Genomic DNA, 17712 nt, shown 5'->3' with positions numbered 1-17712 from the left:
GCGAGAGAGCGATAAAAAATATTCTGCAGTGGCTTTCATATGTATCGCGATATTTCGTCGCTGCGGAGACGGTGATATCGGAATGTTCGCAGATGAAAACGATTCGCCGTATTCGCGGTCGTGAAGCCGAGCGACCATAAAATAAATAATTTCCCCTGTCGCCACATTCAAGACTGTTCAATTTATTTGGACGTAACCGTGATCGAATGTTTCGCGATAGAACATTGACACCGACATCTCGGTATATACTTTTATTGATTTCCCGGTATCGGATGTATGTCTAGTGGGGAGTGTTCTCTATATTTTCGCGTAGCCACGGAAACGTCATTCGATAAACGAAATTCATGCTGAGAATTTTATTTTCAATGCTACCTGTATAACGGGAAGACCCGAATAAAAAGTTATTTTAATGTTTAGCCGTTTTATCGTTGTTGGCTTAATCCGCGGATAGTCGACAGAAGGAAGCATCCGAGTTTCGCAGTTAGATTAACAGTCTATACCGTTTTCATGCATATTTCAGCGAGATGGATGGAAAATGAAAAGTCGCCGCGATTCTAACTTTACGCGAACTCTTCTACGGTCTGGTCGCATGGAAGCGACTTCGTAGAATCGTTCCGACCTTTCTTCTTAAAATTGCGCACGAACACGAGAACTCTGTATACGAAAAACGAACGAACGAATAGTCCGAGACTGGCGCGACGTAGACGGTCTGTTCGCCATTTTCCTCGTTCTTTATTCCTCGACTCGGGGAATTTAGCGGGGTTCGCGGGGTAGCAGGAATTAATAAGAGATCCTGAAGGGGTGGCGGGTACGGTTATGTCGTACCATGGGGTACAAATGAATTGTCATGAATATGTAAATTGAATTTCGAGCTGGTCGTCGAGCGTTGCACGAGATGCTCGAGGGAATAACGGCGGGGAACGAGCGTCACCGGTACACTCTCTGTTTGTACTGATCGTATTCAATTTGGAACGCGTCACCTCGGTCACCTTCCGATGAATTTTTGCTTTTTAACCAACCGGTCTCTATCGCTGTCACTGTGCTCTTGCGGTCCAAGTTATTGCCGTTTTAGCTTGAGGCGAACCATACCGTTCATCCTTGCTCTGTGATTTAACCCGCGGAAATAGCTGCGAGAGATACGCAACAGAGATACCAGAGACAGAACTCGACCGCGCGGAAGTCTGGTGGAATTCGCGAGGAGCAAAATTCATAACATATACTTCTCGCTTGGATTGTTTCTCAACGGGTATAATCTTGTCGGAGCTACTTAGACATCGTCTGCATGCCTAGATCCGAGTGAAAGGAGTAGCTTCTCATTCTCGAAACCGGCCTTTCTGTCGGTCAGCTATACGCACCGTACACATCCAATTTACGATTTCACGATCCCGATTAACGGGTCGGCCATTCCGGTAAGCTTCGATAATTTCATCTTGTCGGGGAAGGAGATCGATGATCGATCCGTCAGCGATTAGAAATTAGGTTTAGAGAGTACGGCCAACTCTCGTGGTGTCCTACTATCAGAATATTCTCCGTGCTAATCTTGCTCAATGACCGTTGCTGATGGTGCGCACGTCAGTGATGGATGGAGTAAATATCCCCCATGACGTACACTAAATAATATTTCAATAGATCGATGTCGAAAGATACAGACTGGCTATTTGATATATGGGGCGAATCGCTGTTTTAATTGCTTACTCCGTTTCTCCCACGATTGCCTTATCGATTTGCTTCTATATCGCTGTTTATCGTTAAACACCGAACATCGATCGAGATCGAAATCGAAAGCTTTTATCAGTGAAACTTCGTTGCTACCAGCACGAAAAATACTAGAATCCCCTTGAAAAATGATCGTATCTTTTTGTCCTTCGAATTTAACGACGAATAATAACTATTCGAGGATATTCCAGGCCACTCAAAGATACTCGAGAGAAAACGAAGAGAAATCCGTGAGTCGTGCGTTAATTTTTATAAAAAAAAAAAAAAAGAAAATAAAACCAGCGATTCTAACGATTGCTTTCGAGTGATTCATCCTGTATTTTTACTTATCTACGTAATCGTCGTTTGTCGTTTTCTCTTTTTCTTTCTGACTGGTACGATATATCAGCTACTTCACAATTAGTACAACAGTAGAAGAATCGCGAAAACAGTTCGTAATCGAAAATTCCTGAGTGGAAATATTTTTCGCGGATTCGATCGTGCCACAAGAAATAATAAATAGAAACACTGGGCTGCCGAATCGGGGGATCCGTTGCTTCCATTGTACGTAGAGCGAGAAAATCTCTGCAATAGAGTAGATATTTTGCCGCAACAAACGCAATACGAATATTTGAACCCAACTGGTTGTTGCCGGGCCGTGATCACGTAACACAAACCTCTGGTCGTCTCTGTATAATCCGTTTGCAGTTGTGAAAATATGAGTTTTTATACGAATGGCGTGTGGAATCGAAGTGGGGTTTGTCAAATCTAGTTCCACTCGACCGCGTCAATGAAATATTTTTCGTCGAACGTCCTTATATTGTTTTTCTATTTCAATTTCAGTCGCGACGCATTTTATCGTTGGGGTAGTAGTAAAAATTTATCAGTGAAAATCTTGGTTGAAGGTAGCCTCGTAGACGATACTCGTAAATTTTCACTCCGATAGATGTTAAAGGCTGTGTTGGCGATCGTTCAACCGAACAAAAGGAAACAAAATCGTAGTCTTGTTCGACTTAAGGAAGAAAACGGTTTAAGATATTTGTAACGTAACCGTATCTATTGAAAGTAAAACACATTGAAATTCGAAGGTCATGTTCAGCATGCGTGTCTGAGATTCTCTATGAAGAAATCTCGTAGCTGTCTGCACGTGCGCGTACTAACAAATAATTCAGAAATGGACGTAATTCGCGTTGTAATGTACACGGCAATTTCGATGCGGAGAATACCGATATTACGATATTTCACGTTACTCTTAGTCGGAAACGGCTGGACGAAGACTAACTTTTTTTCTGAAAAAAATTCTCTTAATCATTTTACACTACATATTAGTTTTTTTAAGAACTTCGTAAGAACGGTTCTTTTGCAATTCATCAAAAAGTTATTTTTGCAACAGCACGAGATGCAGCATCTCTATAGGGATTACGCGTTAAAACTTACAACTCTGAAGATGAATATTTCCATTTCGCTAAGGCTAGGCTCTCTAAAGATTGAATCATGTATATTTATACGTCTGTATACATATATACAGATAATATGTTAAACAACGTATCGTTAAAATTTCAAAGAAATTACAAGAAAGTCGCTCTACGTTACAAACATCTTAAACGAGAAACGTTAAATGCTGTGAAGTAATTGCACGGACTATCACGGATTGGCTCGAGGAAAAAATATTTGTCTTCTCGATGTAACCATGAAACTTCATCAAAATCGATGCGTGGTAGCTGGTGCGGTCCTCGCGTTGGAAACGAGGCGTAAGTTAGTAAGCTAGTGCAGTCACGTGGCGCGACGATTTATCCGAGTGAGTCAAGCTTGCCGGTGCGCCTTACCTAGAAATAGCTCGTTAAAGTCACCCTGTCCCCCGATGAAGACTCCGTAGTGTATATTCAGTTCGAAGAAACGTCCTGGTAGAAGGGACTTGGTCGTGTGTATCACGTCGATCTGTAGCGTGATATTCGCTTCTCGTCTCGTCAGGTTTACCTCGTGCCAGCTCAGATCGTTCAATGTCAATCCACGAGCACTGGCCATCTCGCTTTCACCTGCGCCTAAATTTATGTGAACCTGTGAAAAAATCAAAAGAAACGATCTTCGTAAGTCGCTCGATTAAAGACAGACGGAATTACATGGACTTCGGTGCTCGGCCAAAGTCGAACAACTTTCTTCCAAGGATAATTGCTCCTTGTTGGAAATTTGGATAAAGCGACGCATAGAAGGAGAATTATTCTTTCGATGGTGTACAATTTTGGGTTTATGTATTCCTATTATCTCGGAAGAAACGCGACTGTGAAAAGATTCAGATTTCTTGCGGTTAGCTCGTGCTAGTAATACTTTTTGAAATTTCTCCGGCAAGCCGGGCCGAGAGAAACCCTTGGCGATTCAACGTCCCATTTTTCATCCTACTTTAACAAGAATCACATCCTCGGTTCATGCATGCGTAGTGTAAAAGGATACTCTAGAAACGTATTAAATATTGATCTTCCTCAGATTGCCATCTATTGCTCGTTTATCAGACTCTACCTCTAACTAGATGGCACGTAATCGGATTTTCTGAAACCTGTGGGCGAGTTTTTGAAAAGCTGCGAAGAACATATACCCGAGAACATAATTCATAAAGAATAGCGAGGAAGGCAAACAGCTCACCGCATAATCCTTCCCTTATTTAGGAAACTTACTCGCGCCGACTCCTTGACTCCGGCATCTAAGTAAATTAGAATAAAAATTAGCATCTATTTACGTAACACTTGCTTCGCTTAAAATCTGCGAGGAACTGTCCGTCCGGTGAAAAAGGAAAGCGGCCACGATAATCCAGGTACCGGTTAAAAAGAAACGGTTGACATAGTAGTCTAGCTAGTGCATTTTATTAATCCAAAGCTCGACCCTTTTGCACAGGTACCCGGTACGACGCCACAAACGGGCAGGGATTACGCGAAGCTTTTTTTTCCGTTTTGCGGTATCTTGGGTCGACATTATGAGACTGGTTCGAGTAATGCATTATCGAGTTAGGATGGTACACGACGCGCTTTGCCGAGGGACGACGCGGCAGCCTCTGATAAAGAGTCTTTAATCGCGACCTAAATCGACCGATCGAGACTTATAGCGACGTCTTCGATGTAACTGCCACGATCTCTTCGTCGTTGATCTTGGACAGGGGAACGAACCACCGAGACAGCCGTGGTAGAATCGTACCTTAATGAAAAGTCGATCGTTCGCAGAGGCGGGTAGAAATTACGAGGTTGCGCGATTGGCATCGAAGCCGATCGTAACACCGACGCTTCAGACGGTCTCTTCTCGTTCTGCGATCGATTCCGTAATAAAGGCGTGAGCTTTTGCGAGTTGCAAGTTCAGCCGGTAGTAGCGTGATGTCCGATGACTATGCAGGAACCCATTAATATGTATAAGCGCGAGAGACACGACACTTCGTTGAGTGTAAACGCGAATCTATACGTTTCGAAGGTCGAAGAGACGACCACGTCGGTGCATTATCGATGCAGCACCGGTGATTGGAAAGGGAACAATGACAAATATTCGACTGGTCGATTACAACCAGGAGAAAAAGGATGATATTTTTCTTCTTTCTCTCTCATACATTCTGGCTACCAGACCGAATTCGGAATTGCGTATTTCGACGGACATCGAATTATTTCGACGGACTCTCGATATAAAGCAAACGATGCACGTTTGATTAAATTCATAGAGATTTTTCGTTCATTTGGTAAATATAAACGTTGTAACGCGCAATAGAATAAATTTTCATACGAATTTAACGTGTTGCTGAAACAATCGGAAGTAAACGATACTTCTCGTCGATGAGCTCCAATTTCCGAATAATTGAATAACCGTGAAGATGGAAAAGATTTTAAGCGAGTAAAACCACGAAACGAGAGCCGAGGCAGATCCGACAGCGTACCGAGGCATACAAGGCTGAAACGATTCCATTGCACTTTTTGCTCTCTCGCTTATCCCCCTTCTCATCCTCTTTAACGATCTTCTTAACAAATTTAATTAAGCTCAGACACCACCTACCCGTCTTCTCATGGTTCGACCTGTGGACTTAACCCTTCGCGAAATTAGATTCGCGCGGTTTTCACCTTGGATCCTAGCGCTCCACCGAGAAACGGCATTTTCCTCGTCCTCTAATGCACTTAGACGGTATTTCAACACTCTATCGCGATACTGGATTACCCTAGTCATCGTCTTAAGGTTGTCGCAAAAAGGCTCAGGTTCGACGATTTAAATTTCCTAGAAGATAGCCGACAGTTACGTTCACGCATTAACCACTGCGTAGTAGTATCGAAGAAGTCAGTTGCTCTGTAATTTTCTCTACGTTTCCGAAAGATTTAAGGCGAATCCAGAAGGGAACTGCTTTCACGACGTTCTAGATTTTTAGCTGAATTATAGCAATTCGCATTTCCAGGGTCTCGCTCGACCAGCTGAATAGGCTGATCGGTCTGCAATTTTCTAGATTTATTAGAGTTCGCGAAGGAACTGGCGCTTTCCTCGTTTTTCTTCCTTGCTGAATTAGATCGAATTAGAGTTTCGTTCGAGAATTTTTCCTCTCGTATTCGTATAATCGCGCGATACGGTACGATGGCAGTTAAACGTTCGCCGCAGACGTCAAGACTGTTTTGTCTGCCCGGTTGCTTATTGTTTGCGTCTCTTTCCTTTATGTAGCTTCTTAATTGAGAGTTACACGTTCGCAATTTCTAACGAAGATTCATCGTCGGTGAAACGTGGTTTGCGTTACGATCTCGTTTGTGTCTATCGATTCACGTTCGAACGCGTTTACGAAGGATGAGAGACACGAAACGCGACTTTCGCTAATCGCGTTAACCCAAGTTAATGCCAGAATCGGTCTAAAACGTTCAATCAAGAACGATACGCGTCACCGATTCAAAGTTTGCAAATCCCCTCTCGCTAAAGAATATTAATGTCCCTTGTCTGAGGCCAGGTAACAATAACCGCTGACAGACGATTAATAGCCAGCGCTCTGTAAATGTTTCGGGCTTTCGCGTTTGTTTCTACTTATCAAGCGTTTGCATCGTATGAACGCGATCGCTGGATATAATATATTCGAATTAAACGTAACGAGCGTAGCTGGATTAACAACTGTTTCCTATTTATCGTTAGATAGTTGTACGCATTTTGTGGTGATGTTGCTCCTATTCGTCATACTTATAGCGATTCTTCTCACGGATTCATAATTTGTAACTAGAGCTCGACGACGATTACTATCTAAGAGCAAAGTGGTCCATCTGGGCACTGTCGTCCCACGTGCATCGTTGTTCCTCGTAATGCAACCTGGTACGTTCGTTGGAGCCGTTTAATTCCTCAGCAACGAGCATTCGTTTCGGGCCGACGTCGCGGCGTCACCGGCGATCGTTAATAACCGTGCACGTTCATACGAGCACCGAGAACTCGTGGTTGAAACTCGCGTCGACGAATCCTTAACGATCGGCACGCTTCAACGTGTTACAGCAAAATCATCCGGAAGCAAATAAGCATAAAAGTTTCCGAGAAAACCCGCGACGGCACAAATTATGACGTATAATTGCAACCCGACATAATTGAACGAAACGATCTCGTGTCCCTCCATACTTTTTCGTTAGACCGTGCGACATAGAACGCTGGTTTTTTTTTTTTTTGCTAAGTTAAAACGTAACGATTCGCGTTAAAAATTTCGCTGCCGATCGCGTTTTAACGACACCATGGAAGAACAGTTTTCACGATTATTTGCAAATAGAAATTTTCACGGCAGTTTACAGAGGATGTTGCTTTGAAATAAATTACAATATTTTATTTCATGTGGCGTGCGCGTGAAAGTTAAATCCCGGTGTGTCATATTTAATTCAATTAAAAATAGTCGCCGGCTCGCGAGCCGCTATTGTATTTTTGAGACACGCGACGAAAATTGCTTGTCTCGTGAAACGGCGATCGATGGATTGTAACGTCGTATTGTTTATTTCACCTGGTATAAAGAGATCATTCCGATACAGTAGTTACGCGATGGATTATTAACTACAACAAAATCGTGTCGTAACAGTATGTATTTTATATCAAAGTTTACGCTGAAACTCATTATTGGCTTGGCGCGTTTCATGCCCGGCTGATTCAGAGAGAACTTAATGCCCTGGAATTGATTTAAACAAAGTCAAAGGAAGGCGTTAACTTTGCTCGAGAGTGAATTTTACGAACGCTTTTTACGTAATGGGAAAGGGAAAGGGAGAGAAAAATAGGCAAAGAGTAGAAAAAAGATGGTTGTTTTCTTCTTTCGCCGATAAATGTTATTCTGCCATGAGATGCATCGATCTGCCCTGTTTCTCCCCCTTTTAACCGTTGCTCGTGAGGAGCACGAGCAACGGCGTACATAAATAAGATGTTTTTACTTGCGGAGTTTTAATGGTTCGAATAAAACGGGGCAACGATGCGACGTTAAAATCACGGTTTTTATCGAAGTTATAAAACCAACCGGCAAAACGTCATCGTTGGACGTGTGCATGAAAATCGTATTTCACCTTTCGCATTTTTTATGGCGGTCGTGGTGTAGTGTTTTAGCTCTATGCGTTTCCCCTTCTCTTTTTTTCATCCCTTTCTCTATGTATCAAAGCAAGCCTAATTTCTTAGCTCGGTTGTAGAAAGATAGAGAGTCAAAGAGAAAGAGAGAAAGAGAGAGAGGAAGAGGGACAGGAAGAGAGGGACGTAAGTCTGACTGTCGCGTCGGACTGTAGCACGTGCGGTTGGTTAACGACGAGCGACCACGGAGCTCCAAACAGAAAGCCTATTAATAGAAGTAAGCATTGAGGGCAAACGAACCTTCAATCTGCCGGCTTCGAGTTTGATCAGGCAGTAATCCGTCTTGCCAGCGGCCAATAGCAGCATAGCGTCCGCGAGATGAGTTCGAAACCGGAAGCTGATGTCAGTCGCACCCTTAGCTTCTTGTACCGGAAGATGAATGTAGCTCGCACCATAAAATGACACTGTAATAAATTTGAAAAATTTATTGTTCCTTCCGGGTGGCAATCGTTCAGCTATCGATGCGTGAAATATGAATGTATAGTATATGTTTGCTCGTTCCTTTGTACTAAGTTACTCGGAAGGTGTATACGCTTTGAACACGTTCATAGGCATACACGTTTCTGCTTAAAATAAGCTACAAAATGTAGAGCGTATTTTTACAGACGCATAAACGTACAGTTTAGTTTCTTAAAATCGTTCCTTAAAAGGATAGGATTTAAAAGTGGAAAACAACACGATAAAACGGAAATATAATCGTATCGAGTTTGTTATAAACAGTGGTAGGTAATCTCGTTGTTGCTATGAAAGTTTCAGTTTGAATAAAAAATAAGGTAGGTTGGGAGAATCGGATCGTGCGTCGTTAGAAATTAAGGTCGTTTAAATGACATGAGAGTTATCGAGGTCGTTTCATTGGCGGTCAAGGTCATTTCGGATCACGACAATGTGTAGCGATCGATCGACGAACCAATAGAATCTGTGAAACAATCCGATACCCTTGTTTACGCATATTTTCCGTTCCCTTAATTTTGTTGGGGATGAGTTCTACGAATCGGTGCAAACGTTGCAAATAAACGGAAACTTTAGAAATTGTTGATTATTCCTTTTTTGCGTTTTGTGGAGGAATGCACGCGTTGTTTGCACGCTTTTCCATTTTATCGATAAAAATGTTCATTTTGAACTCGTCGCTTTATATCGTAGATGTTTAAGCGATTTAATTCCTCGAACAATCAAATTGAATTTGATATTCGATTTTGTTGAACTATGGTATGTTTCAACGTTTTAATTTTCGCCTGTTTATTCCGTACATATCATTCGTATAAAAATCTCATACACGTTGAAACGTTATTAAAACCTCGATAAATAATTTATGTTGAAGAATGTGGTTAGACGTGTAATGAGTGCTTTCTAGAAAATTCTGTATATATGGCACAGTTCGGGCAATCCTTTTCACTCGGTAGAATAAGTAATAATTTCAGTGTAGATTTTTATACAATAATTGATCGCTCTTAATAACGTTAAAGCCTGCTTATAAACTATTTATCATTTAGTCGTGAATAAAAGGATCGTGTAATTTTTATCGATGTAAAATATTCAGCTGCTGCGCGTTTTCAATCGTATCAAAATGGATTTTTACCTGTTTAATTCACATTGCCGCGGCAAAGCCTCGCAAAATATGGGGAATTTTACGGAAATCGAAACAACTGCGAAAGGAGGACTATAGCCGTGGCAAATAAACGACCGATGCCGCGCCACGACGAAGCAAAATTTATTTGACGTCGTCGATCGTTATGATTTCATATTTTCCATCATTCGATATACTTCGATTGTGTCGAACACGGAGAAAGAGGACAACGTAATGAAGAGGAGAAGAAGGGATAAAAGAGAAGAAAGAAAATACAGTAGGCGATTGAAAAGGTTGGCAAGACCGATGAATGAACGACTTCAACTCCTTTAAACGACCGTTGAACGAGAGATCTCGTATCTAGCTGTATACCGAGAAATCGGACGTCCTCTTACACCGAACGTTGAGACTTGTAAAGAGTTTATTTCCCAGTGGCGTGTAAATGATCTAAGAAAGCGGTCGAGTACGTAGAATAACCGCACGGGTCATTAACTACGTAGGATCCTCTTTTTCTCTTTCTTCGGGGCCGTTCTTTCATCTCTGTTTCTTTCTCTTCGTTTTTCTTTTTCTATCATCGTTGAACAGCGCATAAAAGCATTAACGTCGACCGCGAATCGTTTTCATCGATTTCGGGTTACCGTGTAGATCGTAATATTGTTATTCACGCATAGACTATTCCTGTAGCTTCGTATCGCGGTTGAATGTAGTTTGGTTGGCGATGGCAGAGTTCAGCGACGATACCGTACGACGCTAACGCGTGCCCGTTAACCAGAATCCGTGGATTTTTACGCACAGGGTTTATTGTTCTCACGGTTCGAATTTATCGGCGCAAGGCACAACCTAGAAATAACGAGGTCGAGATCCTTATCCAATTGCAAGCAGATTTTCTCTTATCGGAAATGTTGATCGATCGCTAATTACCAAGATAATAGGGCAGAGAAATGGCGCAAAGTCAGTCGCTTGGGGGTAGCGTTTCTGCAAGCTAACCCCAGGTCTGACCAATAAACGTCATTCTTAGCTGATACTTGACGTCGGACGTGTTCATGGAATTGTAGCGAACTCGGCTTTGTCTTTTCTTAACTCGCGTATTACGAATGGCAAAGCATCGAGCAGCTGCCGCATCGTATTCGTCTTCTTTTCGGTAAAGTAATCCCACGTTGAATTCGAGACGAGACAAGATGAGACAAGTACAGGGTACATAGTCGTGCGGTAGATGCGTCCCGTCGGTGGAATTGGTTTTACTCGGCGATGCACCTGTCGGTTCGAAGTTTCCAACGAACAACTATAGCAGTCTATAAAGCACAGATGAGCTGGATAAACGGCGAGGTGACTACGACGATATTGTTCTTGTATCGCGATTCCGTTTTTGTCGCGTCGACGGATTCCGGTTTTCAATGGAGCGCGTGAAATGCGTTGGATTAAGATGCCACGTTTCACGATATTCACGATTTTCCGCGAATCGACGCGCGAAATTTCCGCATACCGCACTGAATAGAGATTTCGGCTTTTCAACGATGATTGGCCGTTAAACGGTCAGTCGTATTTAATTAACAAAATCTGTCGATACGCTCCTTTCGACTGAGAAAGCGTCGACTGCTCGAAAAACGGACGCTTTCGAATCGTGGGCCGAGCGTCGACGTAGCATTAATTTCCCAGCAAAATGATGGATTAGTGAAATGGAACGCGAGATAAACGGGAAATTGATTAAACTCGTGTTGCTATTGCTATTTCCATCATGGTATTTCGATGTTCGGCTAGATTGCCCTCGACGTTCGGCTATTACAGAAATACGTAGCCGAGGATCAAGAATGGTTTCTGTAAAATCGATAGCGATAAATTTCGTTTTCGACTCAGTTACAACGAAAAATAGTAGGTAATTGTTTTTCAAGCTTCGGCTAAAAGTTTCTACCTCATATAATTCGATCGTTGGCGTTCGCAATATCCGCTAAACGATGGATTAGCCGGTTAAATGAAAAACTGATTACACCTTGTTGGTCGATGGGCAAACTTGTAGCTATCCTTTCTTCGTTTCTTCCTCGTATCCTTTCGCTAAAATTTAATACCCGATCAAAGTCACGAAGTGAGTAGATGAAGCACAGTTTACGTAAAACTGATAACCCTCGCGGATGTTGGCGGTTATACGCAAATCCGATGCGCGCCGCGTCCTTCTCCAGGCAACGTTATTTTAGATGAAAGGTTTCGAAAATCTGTTAATCGGTCAAGTTCGTACTTTGTTCGTTGAATGATCGGCGCGTATGCTCTATACGAGGATTAATTGAAGCTTTATCGGTGCATCGATGATCGGTTAGTGATGCGTAGCCTCGAATAAAGAGATGGATACGGTGGCTAGTTTCGTTTTTTTTACGCGCTCCATCAAAGTCGTGTCAAGATGAAAAATCGCGATTTCAATTCGATCGTCGTTTCTTCTTTCCCTCTCTCACCGCTAAAATTAAATCTCCCGAAAGGTTCGTTGTCTCTGTGTATCGAATCGTTAACTATAAATCGTTGAAAAGGAAATAGAACGAAAAGACGACGCCATACGGATAAACAGTGGCCACTGAAGGTAGTTTGATCCACTTAAATCCTTTTTCTATTTATAACGAACGTAAATAGGCCCATGTTGTTTTGATAAAATAAAGAAAGTGCAATGACGCGCTGTGTGTATAACTGGATTTCGAAAAACATAGACTTGGGTTAGGTTGGTTCTCTCGGCTACAGAACGTAAATAAGTCGATATCGATCTGATGGTGTTCACGTGTCGTTAAGTGGGCGGTAGCCATAAATAGGTAAGAACACGAGACGAAAATCACTGAATCGCGGACTGTATCGTGGCAATTAGAGACGATCGAAACCGCGGCTGCAGATATCATACTTTGGTATTTCATCTGCGTCACCGTGAACCGAGCGAACCACATCTCATATTATTACGTTATTTCTCTTTGCTATAATTTTCGCGAAACGAAACGAAGCAAACTAATTTTGTAATTAATGTTTGCAATTAACCGTTTCATATTTGCTGTTTCGTTTACTTTGTCATTCAATAACAGCGAAATATTTTTTAGTTCTGACGCGATTGATGACTCTAATTAAAAACGGGCAGAGATTCCGTACGGAGTGATACTCCGTCGTCGCTGTTCATTTGCTTCTTTCCCGATACTTTCGGTCAACAGTTTCTGAATTACTGTCAAAATGGAAATTTCTCTCGCGATATTATCCGCGAGAAAATAATTGGATTCTTGAAAATTCATTTTTACGCGCGTAAAGCCTCACGGTACACTTTTTCTTTTCACATCCCTTTTTCTGTTGTATCGCAATTGTATCGTTGAAATTTTTGCGTCCGTTCGAAAGAAACGAGCAAACGTTCGACGAAAAATTATCGTTAAAAGGATATACGCGAGCTTCGTCGATCCAGGAATCGTTGGAAAATAAGAACCGTTGGATCGACTGATCGTAGAACGAGCAAGCCGTATCCCCGTGTTTACGACTGGCGCGTTTTCGTTGGTTATTAAAAGCGCAGTGGTAGATCGTTGGACCATTGAAAAAGAGGTCGGTATCGGTGATATAAGTACATTCGCGGCGGCCACTCGTTTCGCTGACCATAAAAGTTAATCTCTGTCGATGTTTGCCGGTTTTCCATCGTGCATCCCTGGATTTACGATCGCGCGATGGTAACAGCCGAAAGCAAAGCTCGCGTTTCTTTCGTCACCGTCCAAGTGACGTCTATACATTACCTTTTTCATCTGTTTGGCAATAACCCAAAAGAGAGGCCGTTACTGCTAAGAACATTAGCAGCTCCATGTCGTTGAGAAACATTAGGCTCCTTCCTGGACGTTTCCTTTTATATCCTTTCTCCGTTCCTGCTTTCTCGTTTTTTCTCGATTGGAATCTGGAGACTGCACCACGTTTTTCGCTCGCCACTATTTCCTCCGGTTCGTTTCGCTCGCGAAAAGGAAAGAAAGTCTGCGTACGCTTGCGAAACAACCCGACCGGGGATATCGCCACTTAAGGGATATCGGAGCCGCGTGACGAGAATTACGACAGACTATTTACAGGCCGGTTAAGACTCGGCCGTACTCTTTCCATCCATTTGGGAGCGTCGATCGTCACGCGCAGTCACGCCGCTCGAATCACCACCGTTTCCCGTATCGTTCTCGCGTCAACGTTGATTCGCTGATGTCGACGTCGACGAGGCAAGCGGCGACGTTTCGTTTGTTGGCAATGGTCGCGCGCTTTAGTCAACGTTCACCGGTCACTCGCCTCTATTTTCGTGTACGAATCAAAAGGCACAACCGTCAAGCCGAAACAACACGGAAACGGTGATCGGCGTAGCTCGTTTCGTATAAAAGTGTAAAATCGAACGGTGTTGTTGCGAGTATCGGTTCGACCACGTTCCGCTCGCTTCTGGCTGCGTTCTACCCTTTGACGTCGTTCTGGCTGGCATCGTGCACGTACACTCTTCGTTTCCTTTTCCTGCGCCGGCGAATCCGTTCGTTTCTAAAAGGATACCGGGTCACGGCTATAGAACGACACCTACGTTCGCTTAGCCGCGATTTAATCAGCCGAACGGTTTTCAGATTACGCGATGTCTATCGTATACTCCAGCTGACTCTATTCACCGACCACTCGTTTTACTCGCGAGACGCTCTTACGGTTAAAGCTGTTCTTCTTGCTCGAGAAAGGATACCGTGCGGTTCGCGTTTGCCTCTTTTAACGAGACTCGTTTCGCTAGATCTGATCGGGATTGTACTTCTTTCTCGAAAGACGTTCATTCGCGGGAAACGTCTCATAAAAGAGACGAAACATTGAAACTTTTACCGTGATGTTCGTGTTCGCCGAACCGTCTAATTCATCGTCGTCAGGACGGTCACGTCCGCGTGTTTCTTCGTGTAGAGACGACACGATCGCGACTGGAATTTCATCTTCCGGAGAGGAATCCGCTCGCGTCCGACGATGTTTTGCGACTTTTATTTCTCAATTGGTAGTGATGTATCTTCGTGTGAAAAGGTTTTGAGTACACGATGCTGAAATTATAAACCAGAGCTCTTATTCTACCGCTCGGAGAGCTTGTTCTGATTTTTCGTTGGTTTATTTGCTTCTAGGACCCGTCGAGCATTTAAATCCGTTGAAAAAGCTCGGAGCTTCCCCTTGACGACGATAACCTCGAACGCGAGCGGATTTTTAGCGGTCGATCGATTCGAATTGCATCGGAACGGAGAAGAAGAGTTTTGCCACCTGGCAATCTAAACATTTAAACAAGCTAGTTAATCCGGCACTTGCCACCCTCTTCTCCACGCTCTCTTTGTCCCTCTCTCTTTCGCGGTGTTTCCCCGTTTTTCTTTCGTCGTGATTCGGTTTGCTTTCACGTTGTGAAGAGTCTCTCGCCAGACGCGCCAAGTGAAGGAAGAAAGCGCCGGTCGGACCGGTGTTTGATCCTGGCGCGGTTGCGTTTTCGTTTCTACGAATCTCATTTACAGTGACCGATATTCGGAACGGTCGATGATTCTCGAGTGCCGGAAAAAGAAAGAAAGAAAAAAAAAAAAAATAAATGGACAAGTTGGATCGACGTAGCACCCGGGCCATATTTTTCTCACCCCTAGCCCTCCCCCGAATTGTTCTCCCCGATGGTTCGTTCCGACACAACGCTCGACGCCAGAACAAAAATAAAAAAATAAAAAAGCGCGTAGTTTGGCATTTCTATTCAACGAGAAAGGGTAGAGTACGACGGGAAACCATCGACCCTCTATGCTCGTCCCTCTGTCCCACGGTTACCGATATTCATTCCCGCGCGCGATCGAACGGCACCGGGAACACGCGCAAGGCCGCGGATCCAATTCACGAAATACCCAGAGAATCTGCTGCTGTCTGTTCTGACCACGAGTCGAACAATCGTCCGCGTTTCCATGGAAAAATTCTCTCTTCCTCGACCTTGCTCTCCGTGAATATAAATATTTCACGGGATGGAAAATGGAGGAGGCTACCAGGTATATCTCACCGCGGAACGAGATCATTGCCGATTTTGCGGAGTCTATCTATCCTCTTTACGCCACGGAGATAAACGTTTGCAGGAGAGCCTTAAACCGAGATAAGGAAATGTACGCGATATCTTCGAAAAGTCGTAAAGTCCGTGGATTTCCATAATGCAAACTTGCTCGATGTATATGCGCGTATAGTATGCATACGCGTATACACGGCTGTCTGTACATGCTCGTCCGTATCTTTTTTCTTTCTCGCGGAAGAACTGCACCATCAAACCGAGTTCCGATATCGGAGAACCGGTAATGTTTACAACGTATTTACGATTGCTCGCCGCCACCCAAGGGTTTCGTACCAGGGAGAAAGAGAAAACGCCGCTATCGATACTACACTCTACTTTCGTCTAATGTAACAAGCTTTCGAACAATACGCTTGTTCGTATACCGCCAGCCACTTGGCCTCTCCGATAAAAAGATAGTCTCTGTTTTACCTCTTTCTATCCTGGTCTTCGAGGAAGCAGACAGCGTGGAGCAGTCGATGATTGTGTCCGCCGCGTCGCGTAATCGATCATGATGTTACGTTTAATCCAACTCTTACGAACTACCGGCGGCGTGGAAGTTTAATGTCAGACCGTTCAGAGAAATGGGAAGAAAGGAGAAACGGTTCGACGTCGTAATATAAATGTACTCTTTTTCCAACGAGTTATCACCTGCGGGCATTTTGCTACGCGAGAAGACTCGCGTAAGTAAACGTTGAAACCGCGCGAGCTTGGAGAAAACCGTTGAATTACGATTTCGCAGACGATCAACGTTCAACCTTTGTTCGATGAAATGCCTACGAGGTACGATTCTCATCTACGGAGCCGGTCTCGTTCCGCTCTCTCTTGTGGATCGTGATATTCGAGGAAAGTCGTCGCGAGCGTAAATCATAGCGACGTAAATATTGGTTTCGTTCCATCTTCGCGCGCAGGCGAATATATGTATTATACTTGGAGCGGATTTTTTGCCGTAAAACGATTCACGAACATTCGTCTGGCTTTGGTCGGAACGGAGACAAACATCGGTCGATCTCGCCGATTCTTTTTTCATTGTGGTGAATTCGCGATTGCCTCTCAACTGGTCGTTCGACCCGTCGATTCGCGTACGAACGTGCATCGAATCGCGAATTCGTGCGGAGAGTCATGGGAACGAGTGCGACTCGGCCAGGACGTCGTATTCCCCGTTTTCGTGCCGGCTCTATCGAATCTCTTCGCTGTCGCGTTCGCGAAACAGATACGCACGGACGTCGGATGGACGTGGATCATTTCGGCGAAGCACGCACTCGAAATCCATACGATGGACAAGAGACACGCGTCCACGCACGCGGCAACTCTGGCGGAAGAGAAGTGGCAGCGGAGACCGCTCGGTTCGCGCGTACCAATGCGCTACCAACAAAAAAGAAATTATACAGCACCTCGAGGAGCTGGACCGAAATTTGCATCCGCGAGCAGTGACTGGCGCTCGTATATCCTACTCGGTTGGCGAGAAAGTCCGTGGACCCGTGTAATGGCTCACGTACGTGAACCCGAGCACGCGGCTGAAATTTAAACCGTCACTACCACCAGCATCCCTGGTATCACTGCCGCCGCCGCCACCACCACTATCATCATCACTACTACTACTACCACCACCACCACCACCACCACCACCACCACCACTAGAAACACTACCACCACTGTGTCCAGTATCGCGGCATGCAATATCACTACCCACCCTTCGCCTTTCACAGTGTCGCGAAAGCAAGAGAGAAAGAAAGAGAAAGAGAGAGAGAGAGAGAGAGAGGAACACAGAGAGACTACAGGCAAGCAAAGATTCGGAGGAGACAGGTTGACTAGCCCAGACCGGCGTCGATGTTCGTACGATTGTAGAATTCAC

The 17712-nt window shown here is 44.0% G+C and overlaps 1 protein-coding gene across 2 annotated transcripts in view; it reads right to left on the bottom strand.

Annotated features, from left to right (window-relative positions):
* The window catches only part of kon (chondroitin sulfate proteoglycan 4-like protein), a 31234-nt gene extending 13776 nt beyond the window's left edge, over positions 1-17458 (bottom strand). The window contains exons 1-4 of one of the 2 annotated variants that reach the window (XM_069118490.1): positions 17252-17458; positions 13558-14320; positions 8503-8666; positions 3522-3753 (exon numbers count right to left, since the gene is read on the bottom strand). In XM_069118490.1, the coding sequence (XP_068974591.1) occupies positions 3522-3753; positions 8503-8666; positions 13558-13639 (478 nt within the window). In that variant the 5' untranslated portion in view covers positions 13640-14320; positions 17252-17458. Of the gene's footprint in view, positions 1-3521; positions 3754-8502; positions 8667-13557; positions 14321-14641; positions 17226-17251 lie in introns of those variants that run through there. The other variant, XM_069118489.1, reaches the window with a different exon arrangement.
* Between the last annotated feature and the right edge of the window lie 254 nt (positions 17459-17712).

The sequence above is a fragment of the Bombus flavifrons genome, chromosome 8 (assembly GCF_040668555.2).
Source record: "Bombus flavifrons isolate JBK064 chromosome 8, iyBomFlav1_principal, whole genome shotgun sequence".
Taxonomy (NCBI): Eukaryota; Metazoa; Arthropoda; class Insecta; order Hymenoptera; family Apidae; genus Bombus; species Bombus flavifrons.
Note: the sequence above shows the minus strand (reverse complement) of the source record. Positions and strands in the feature narration are given on the sequence as shown.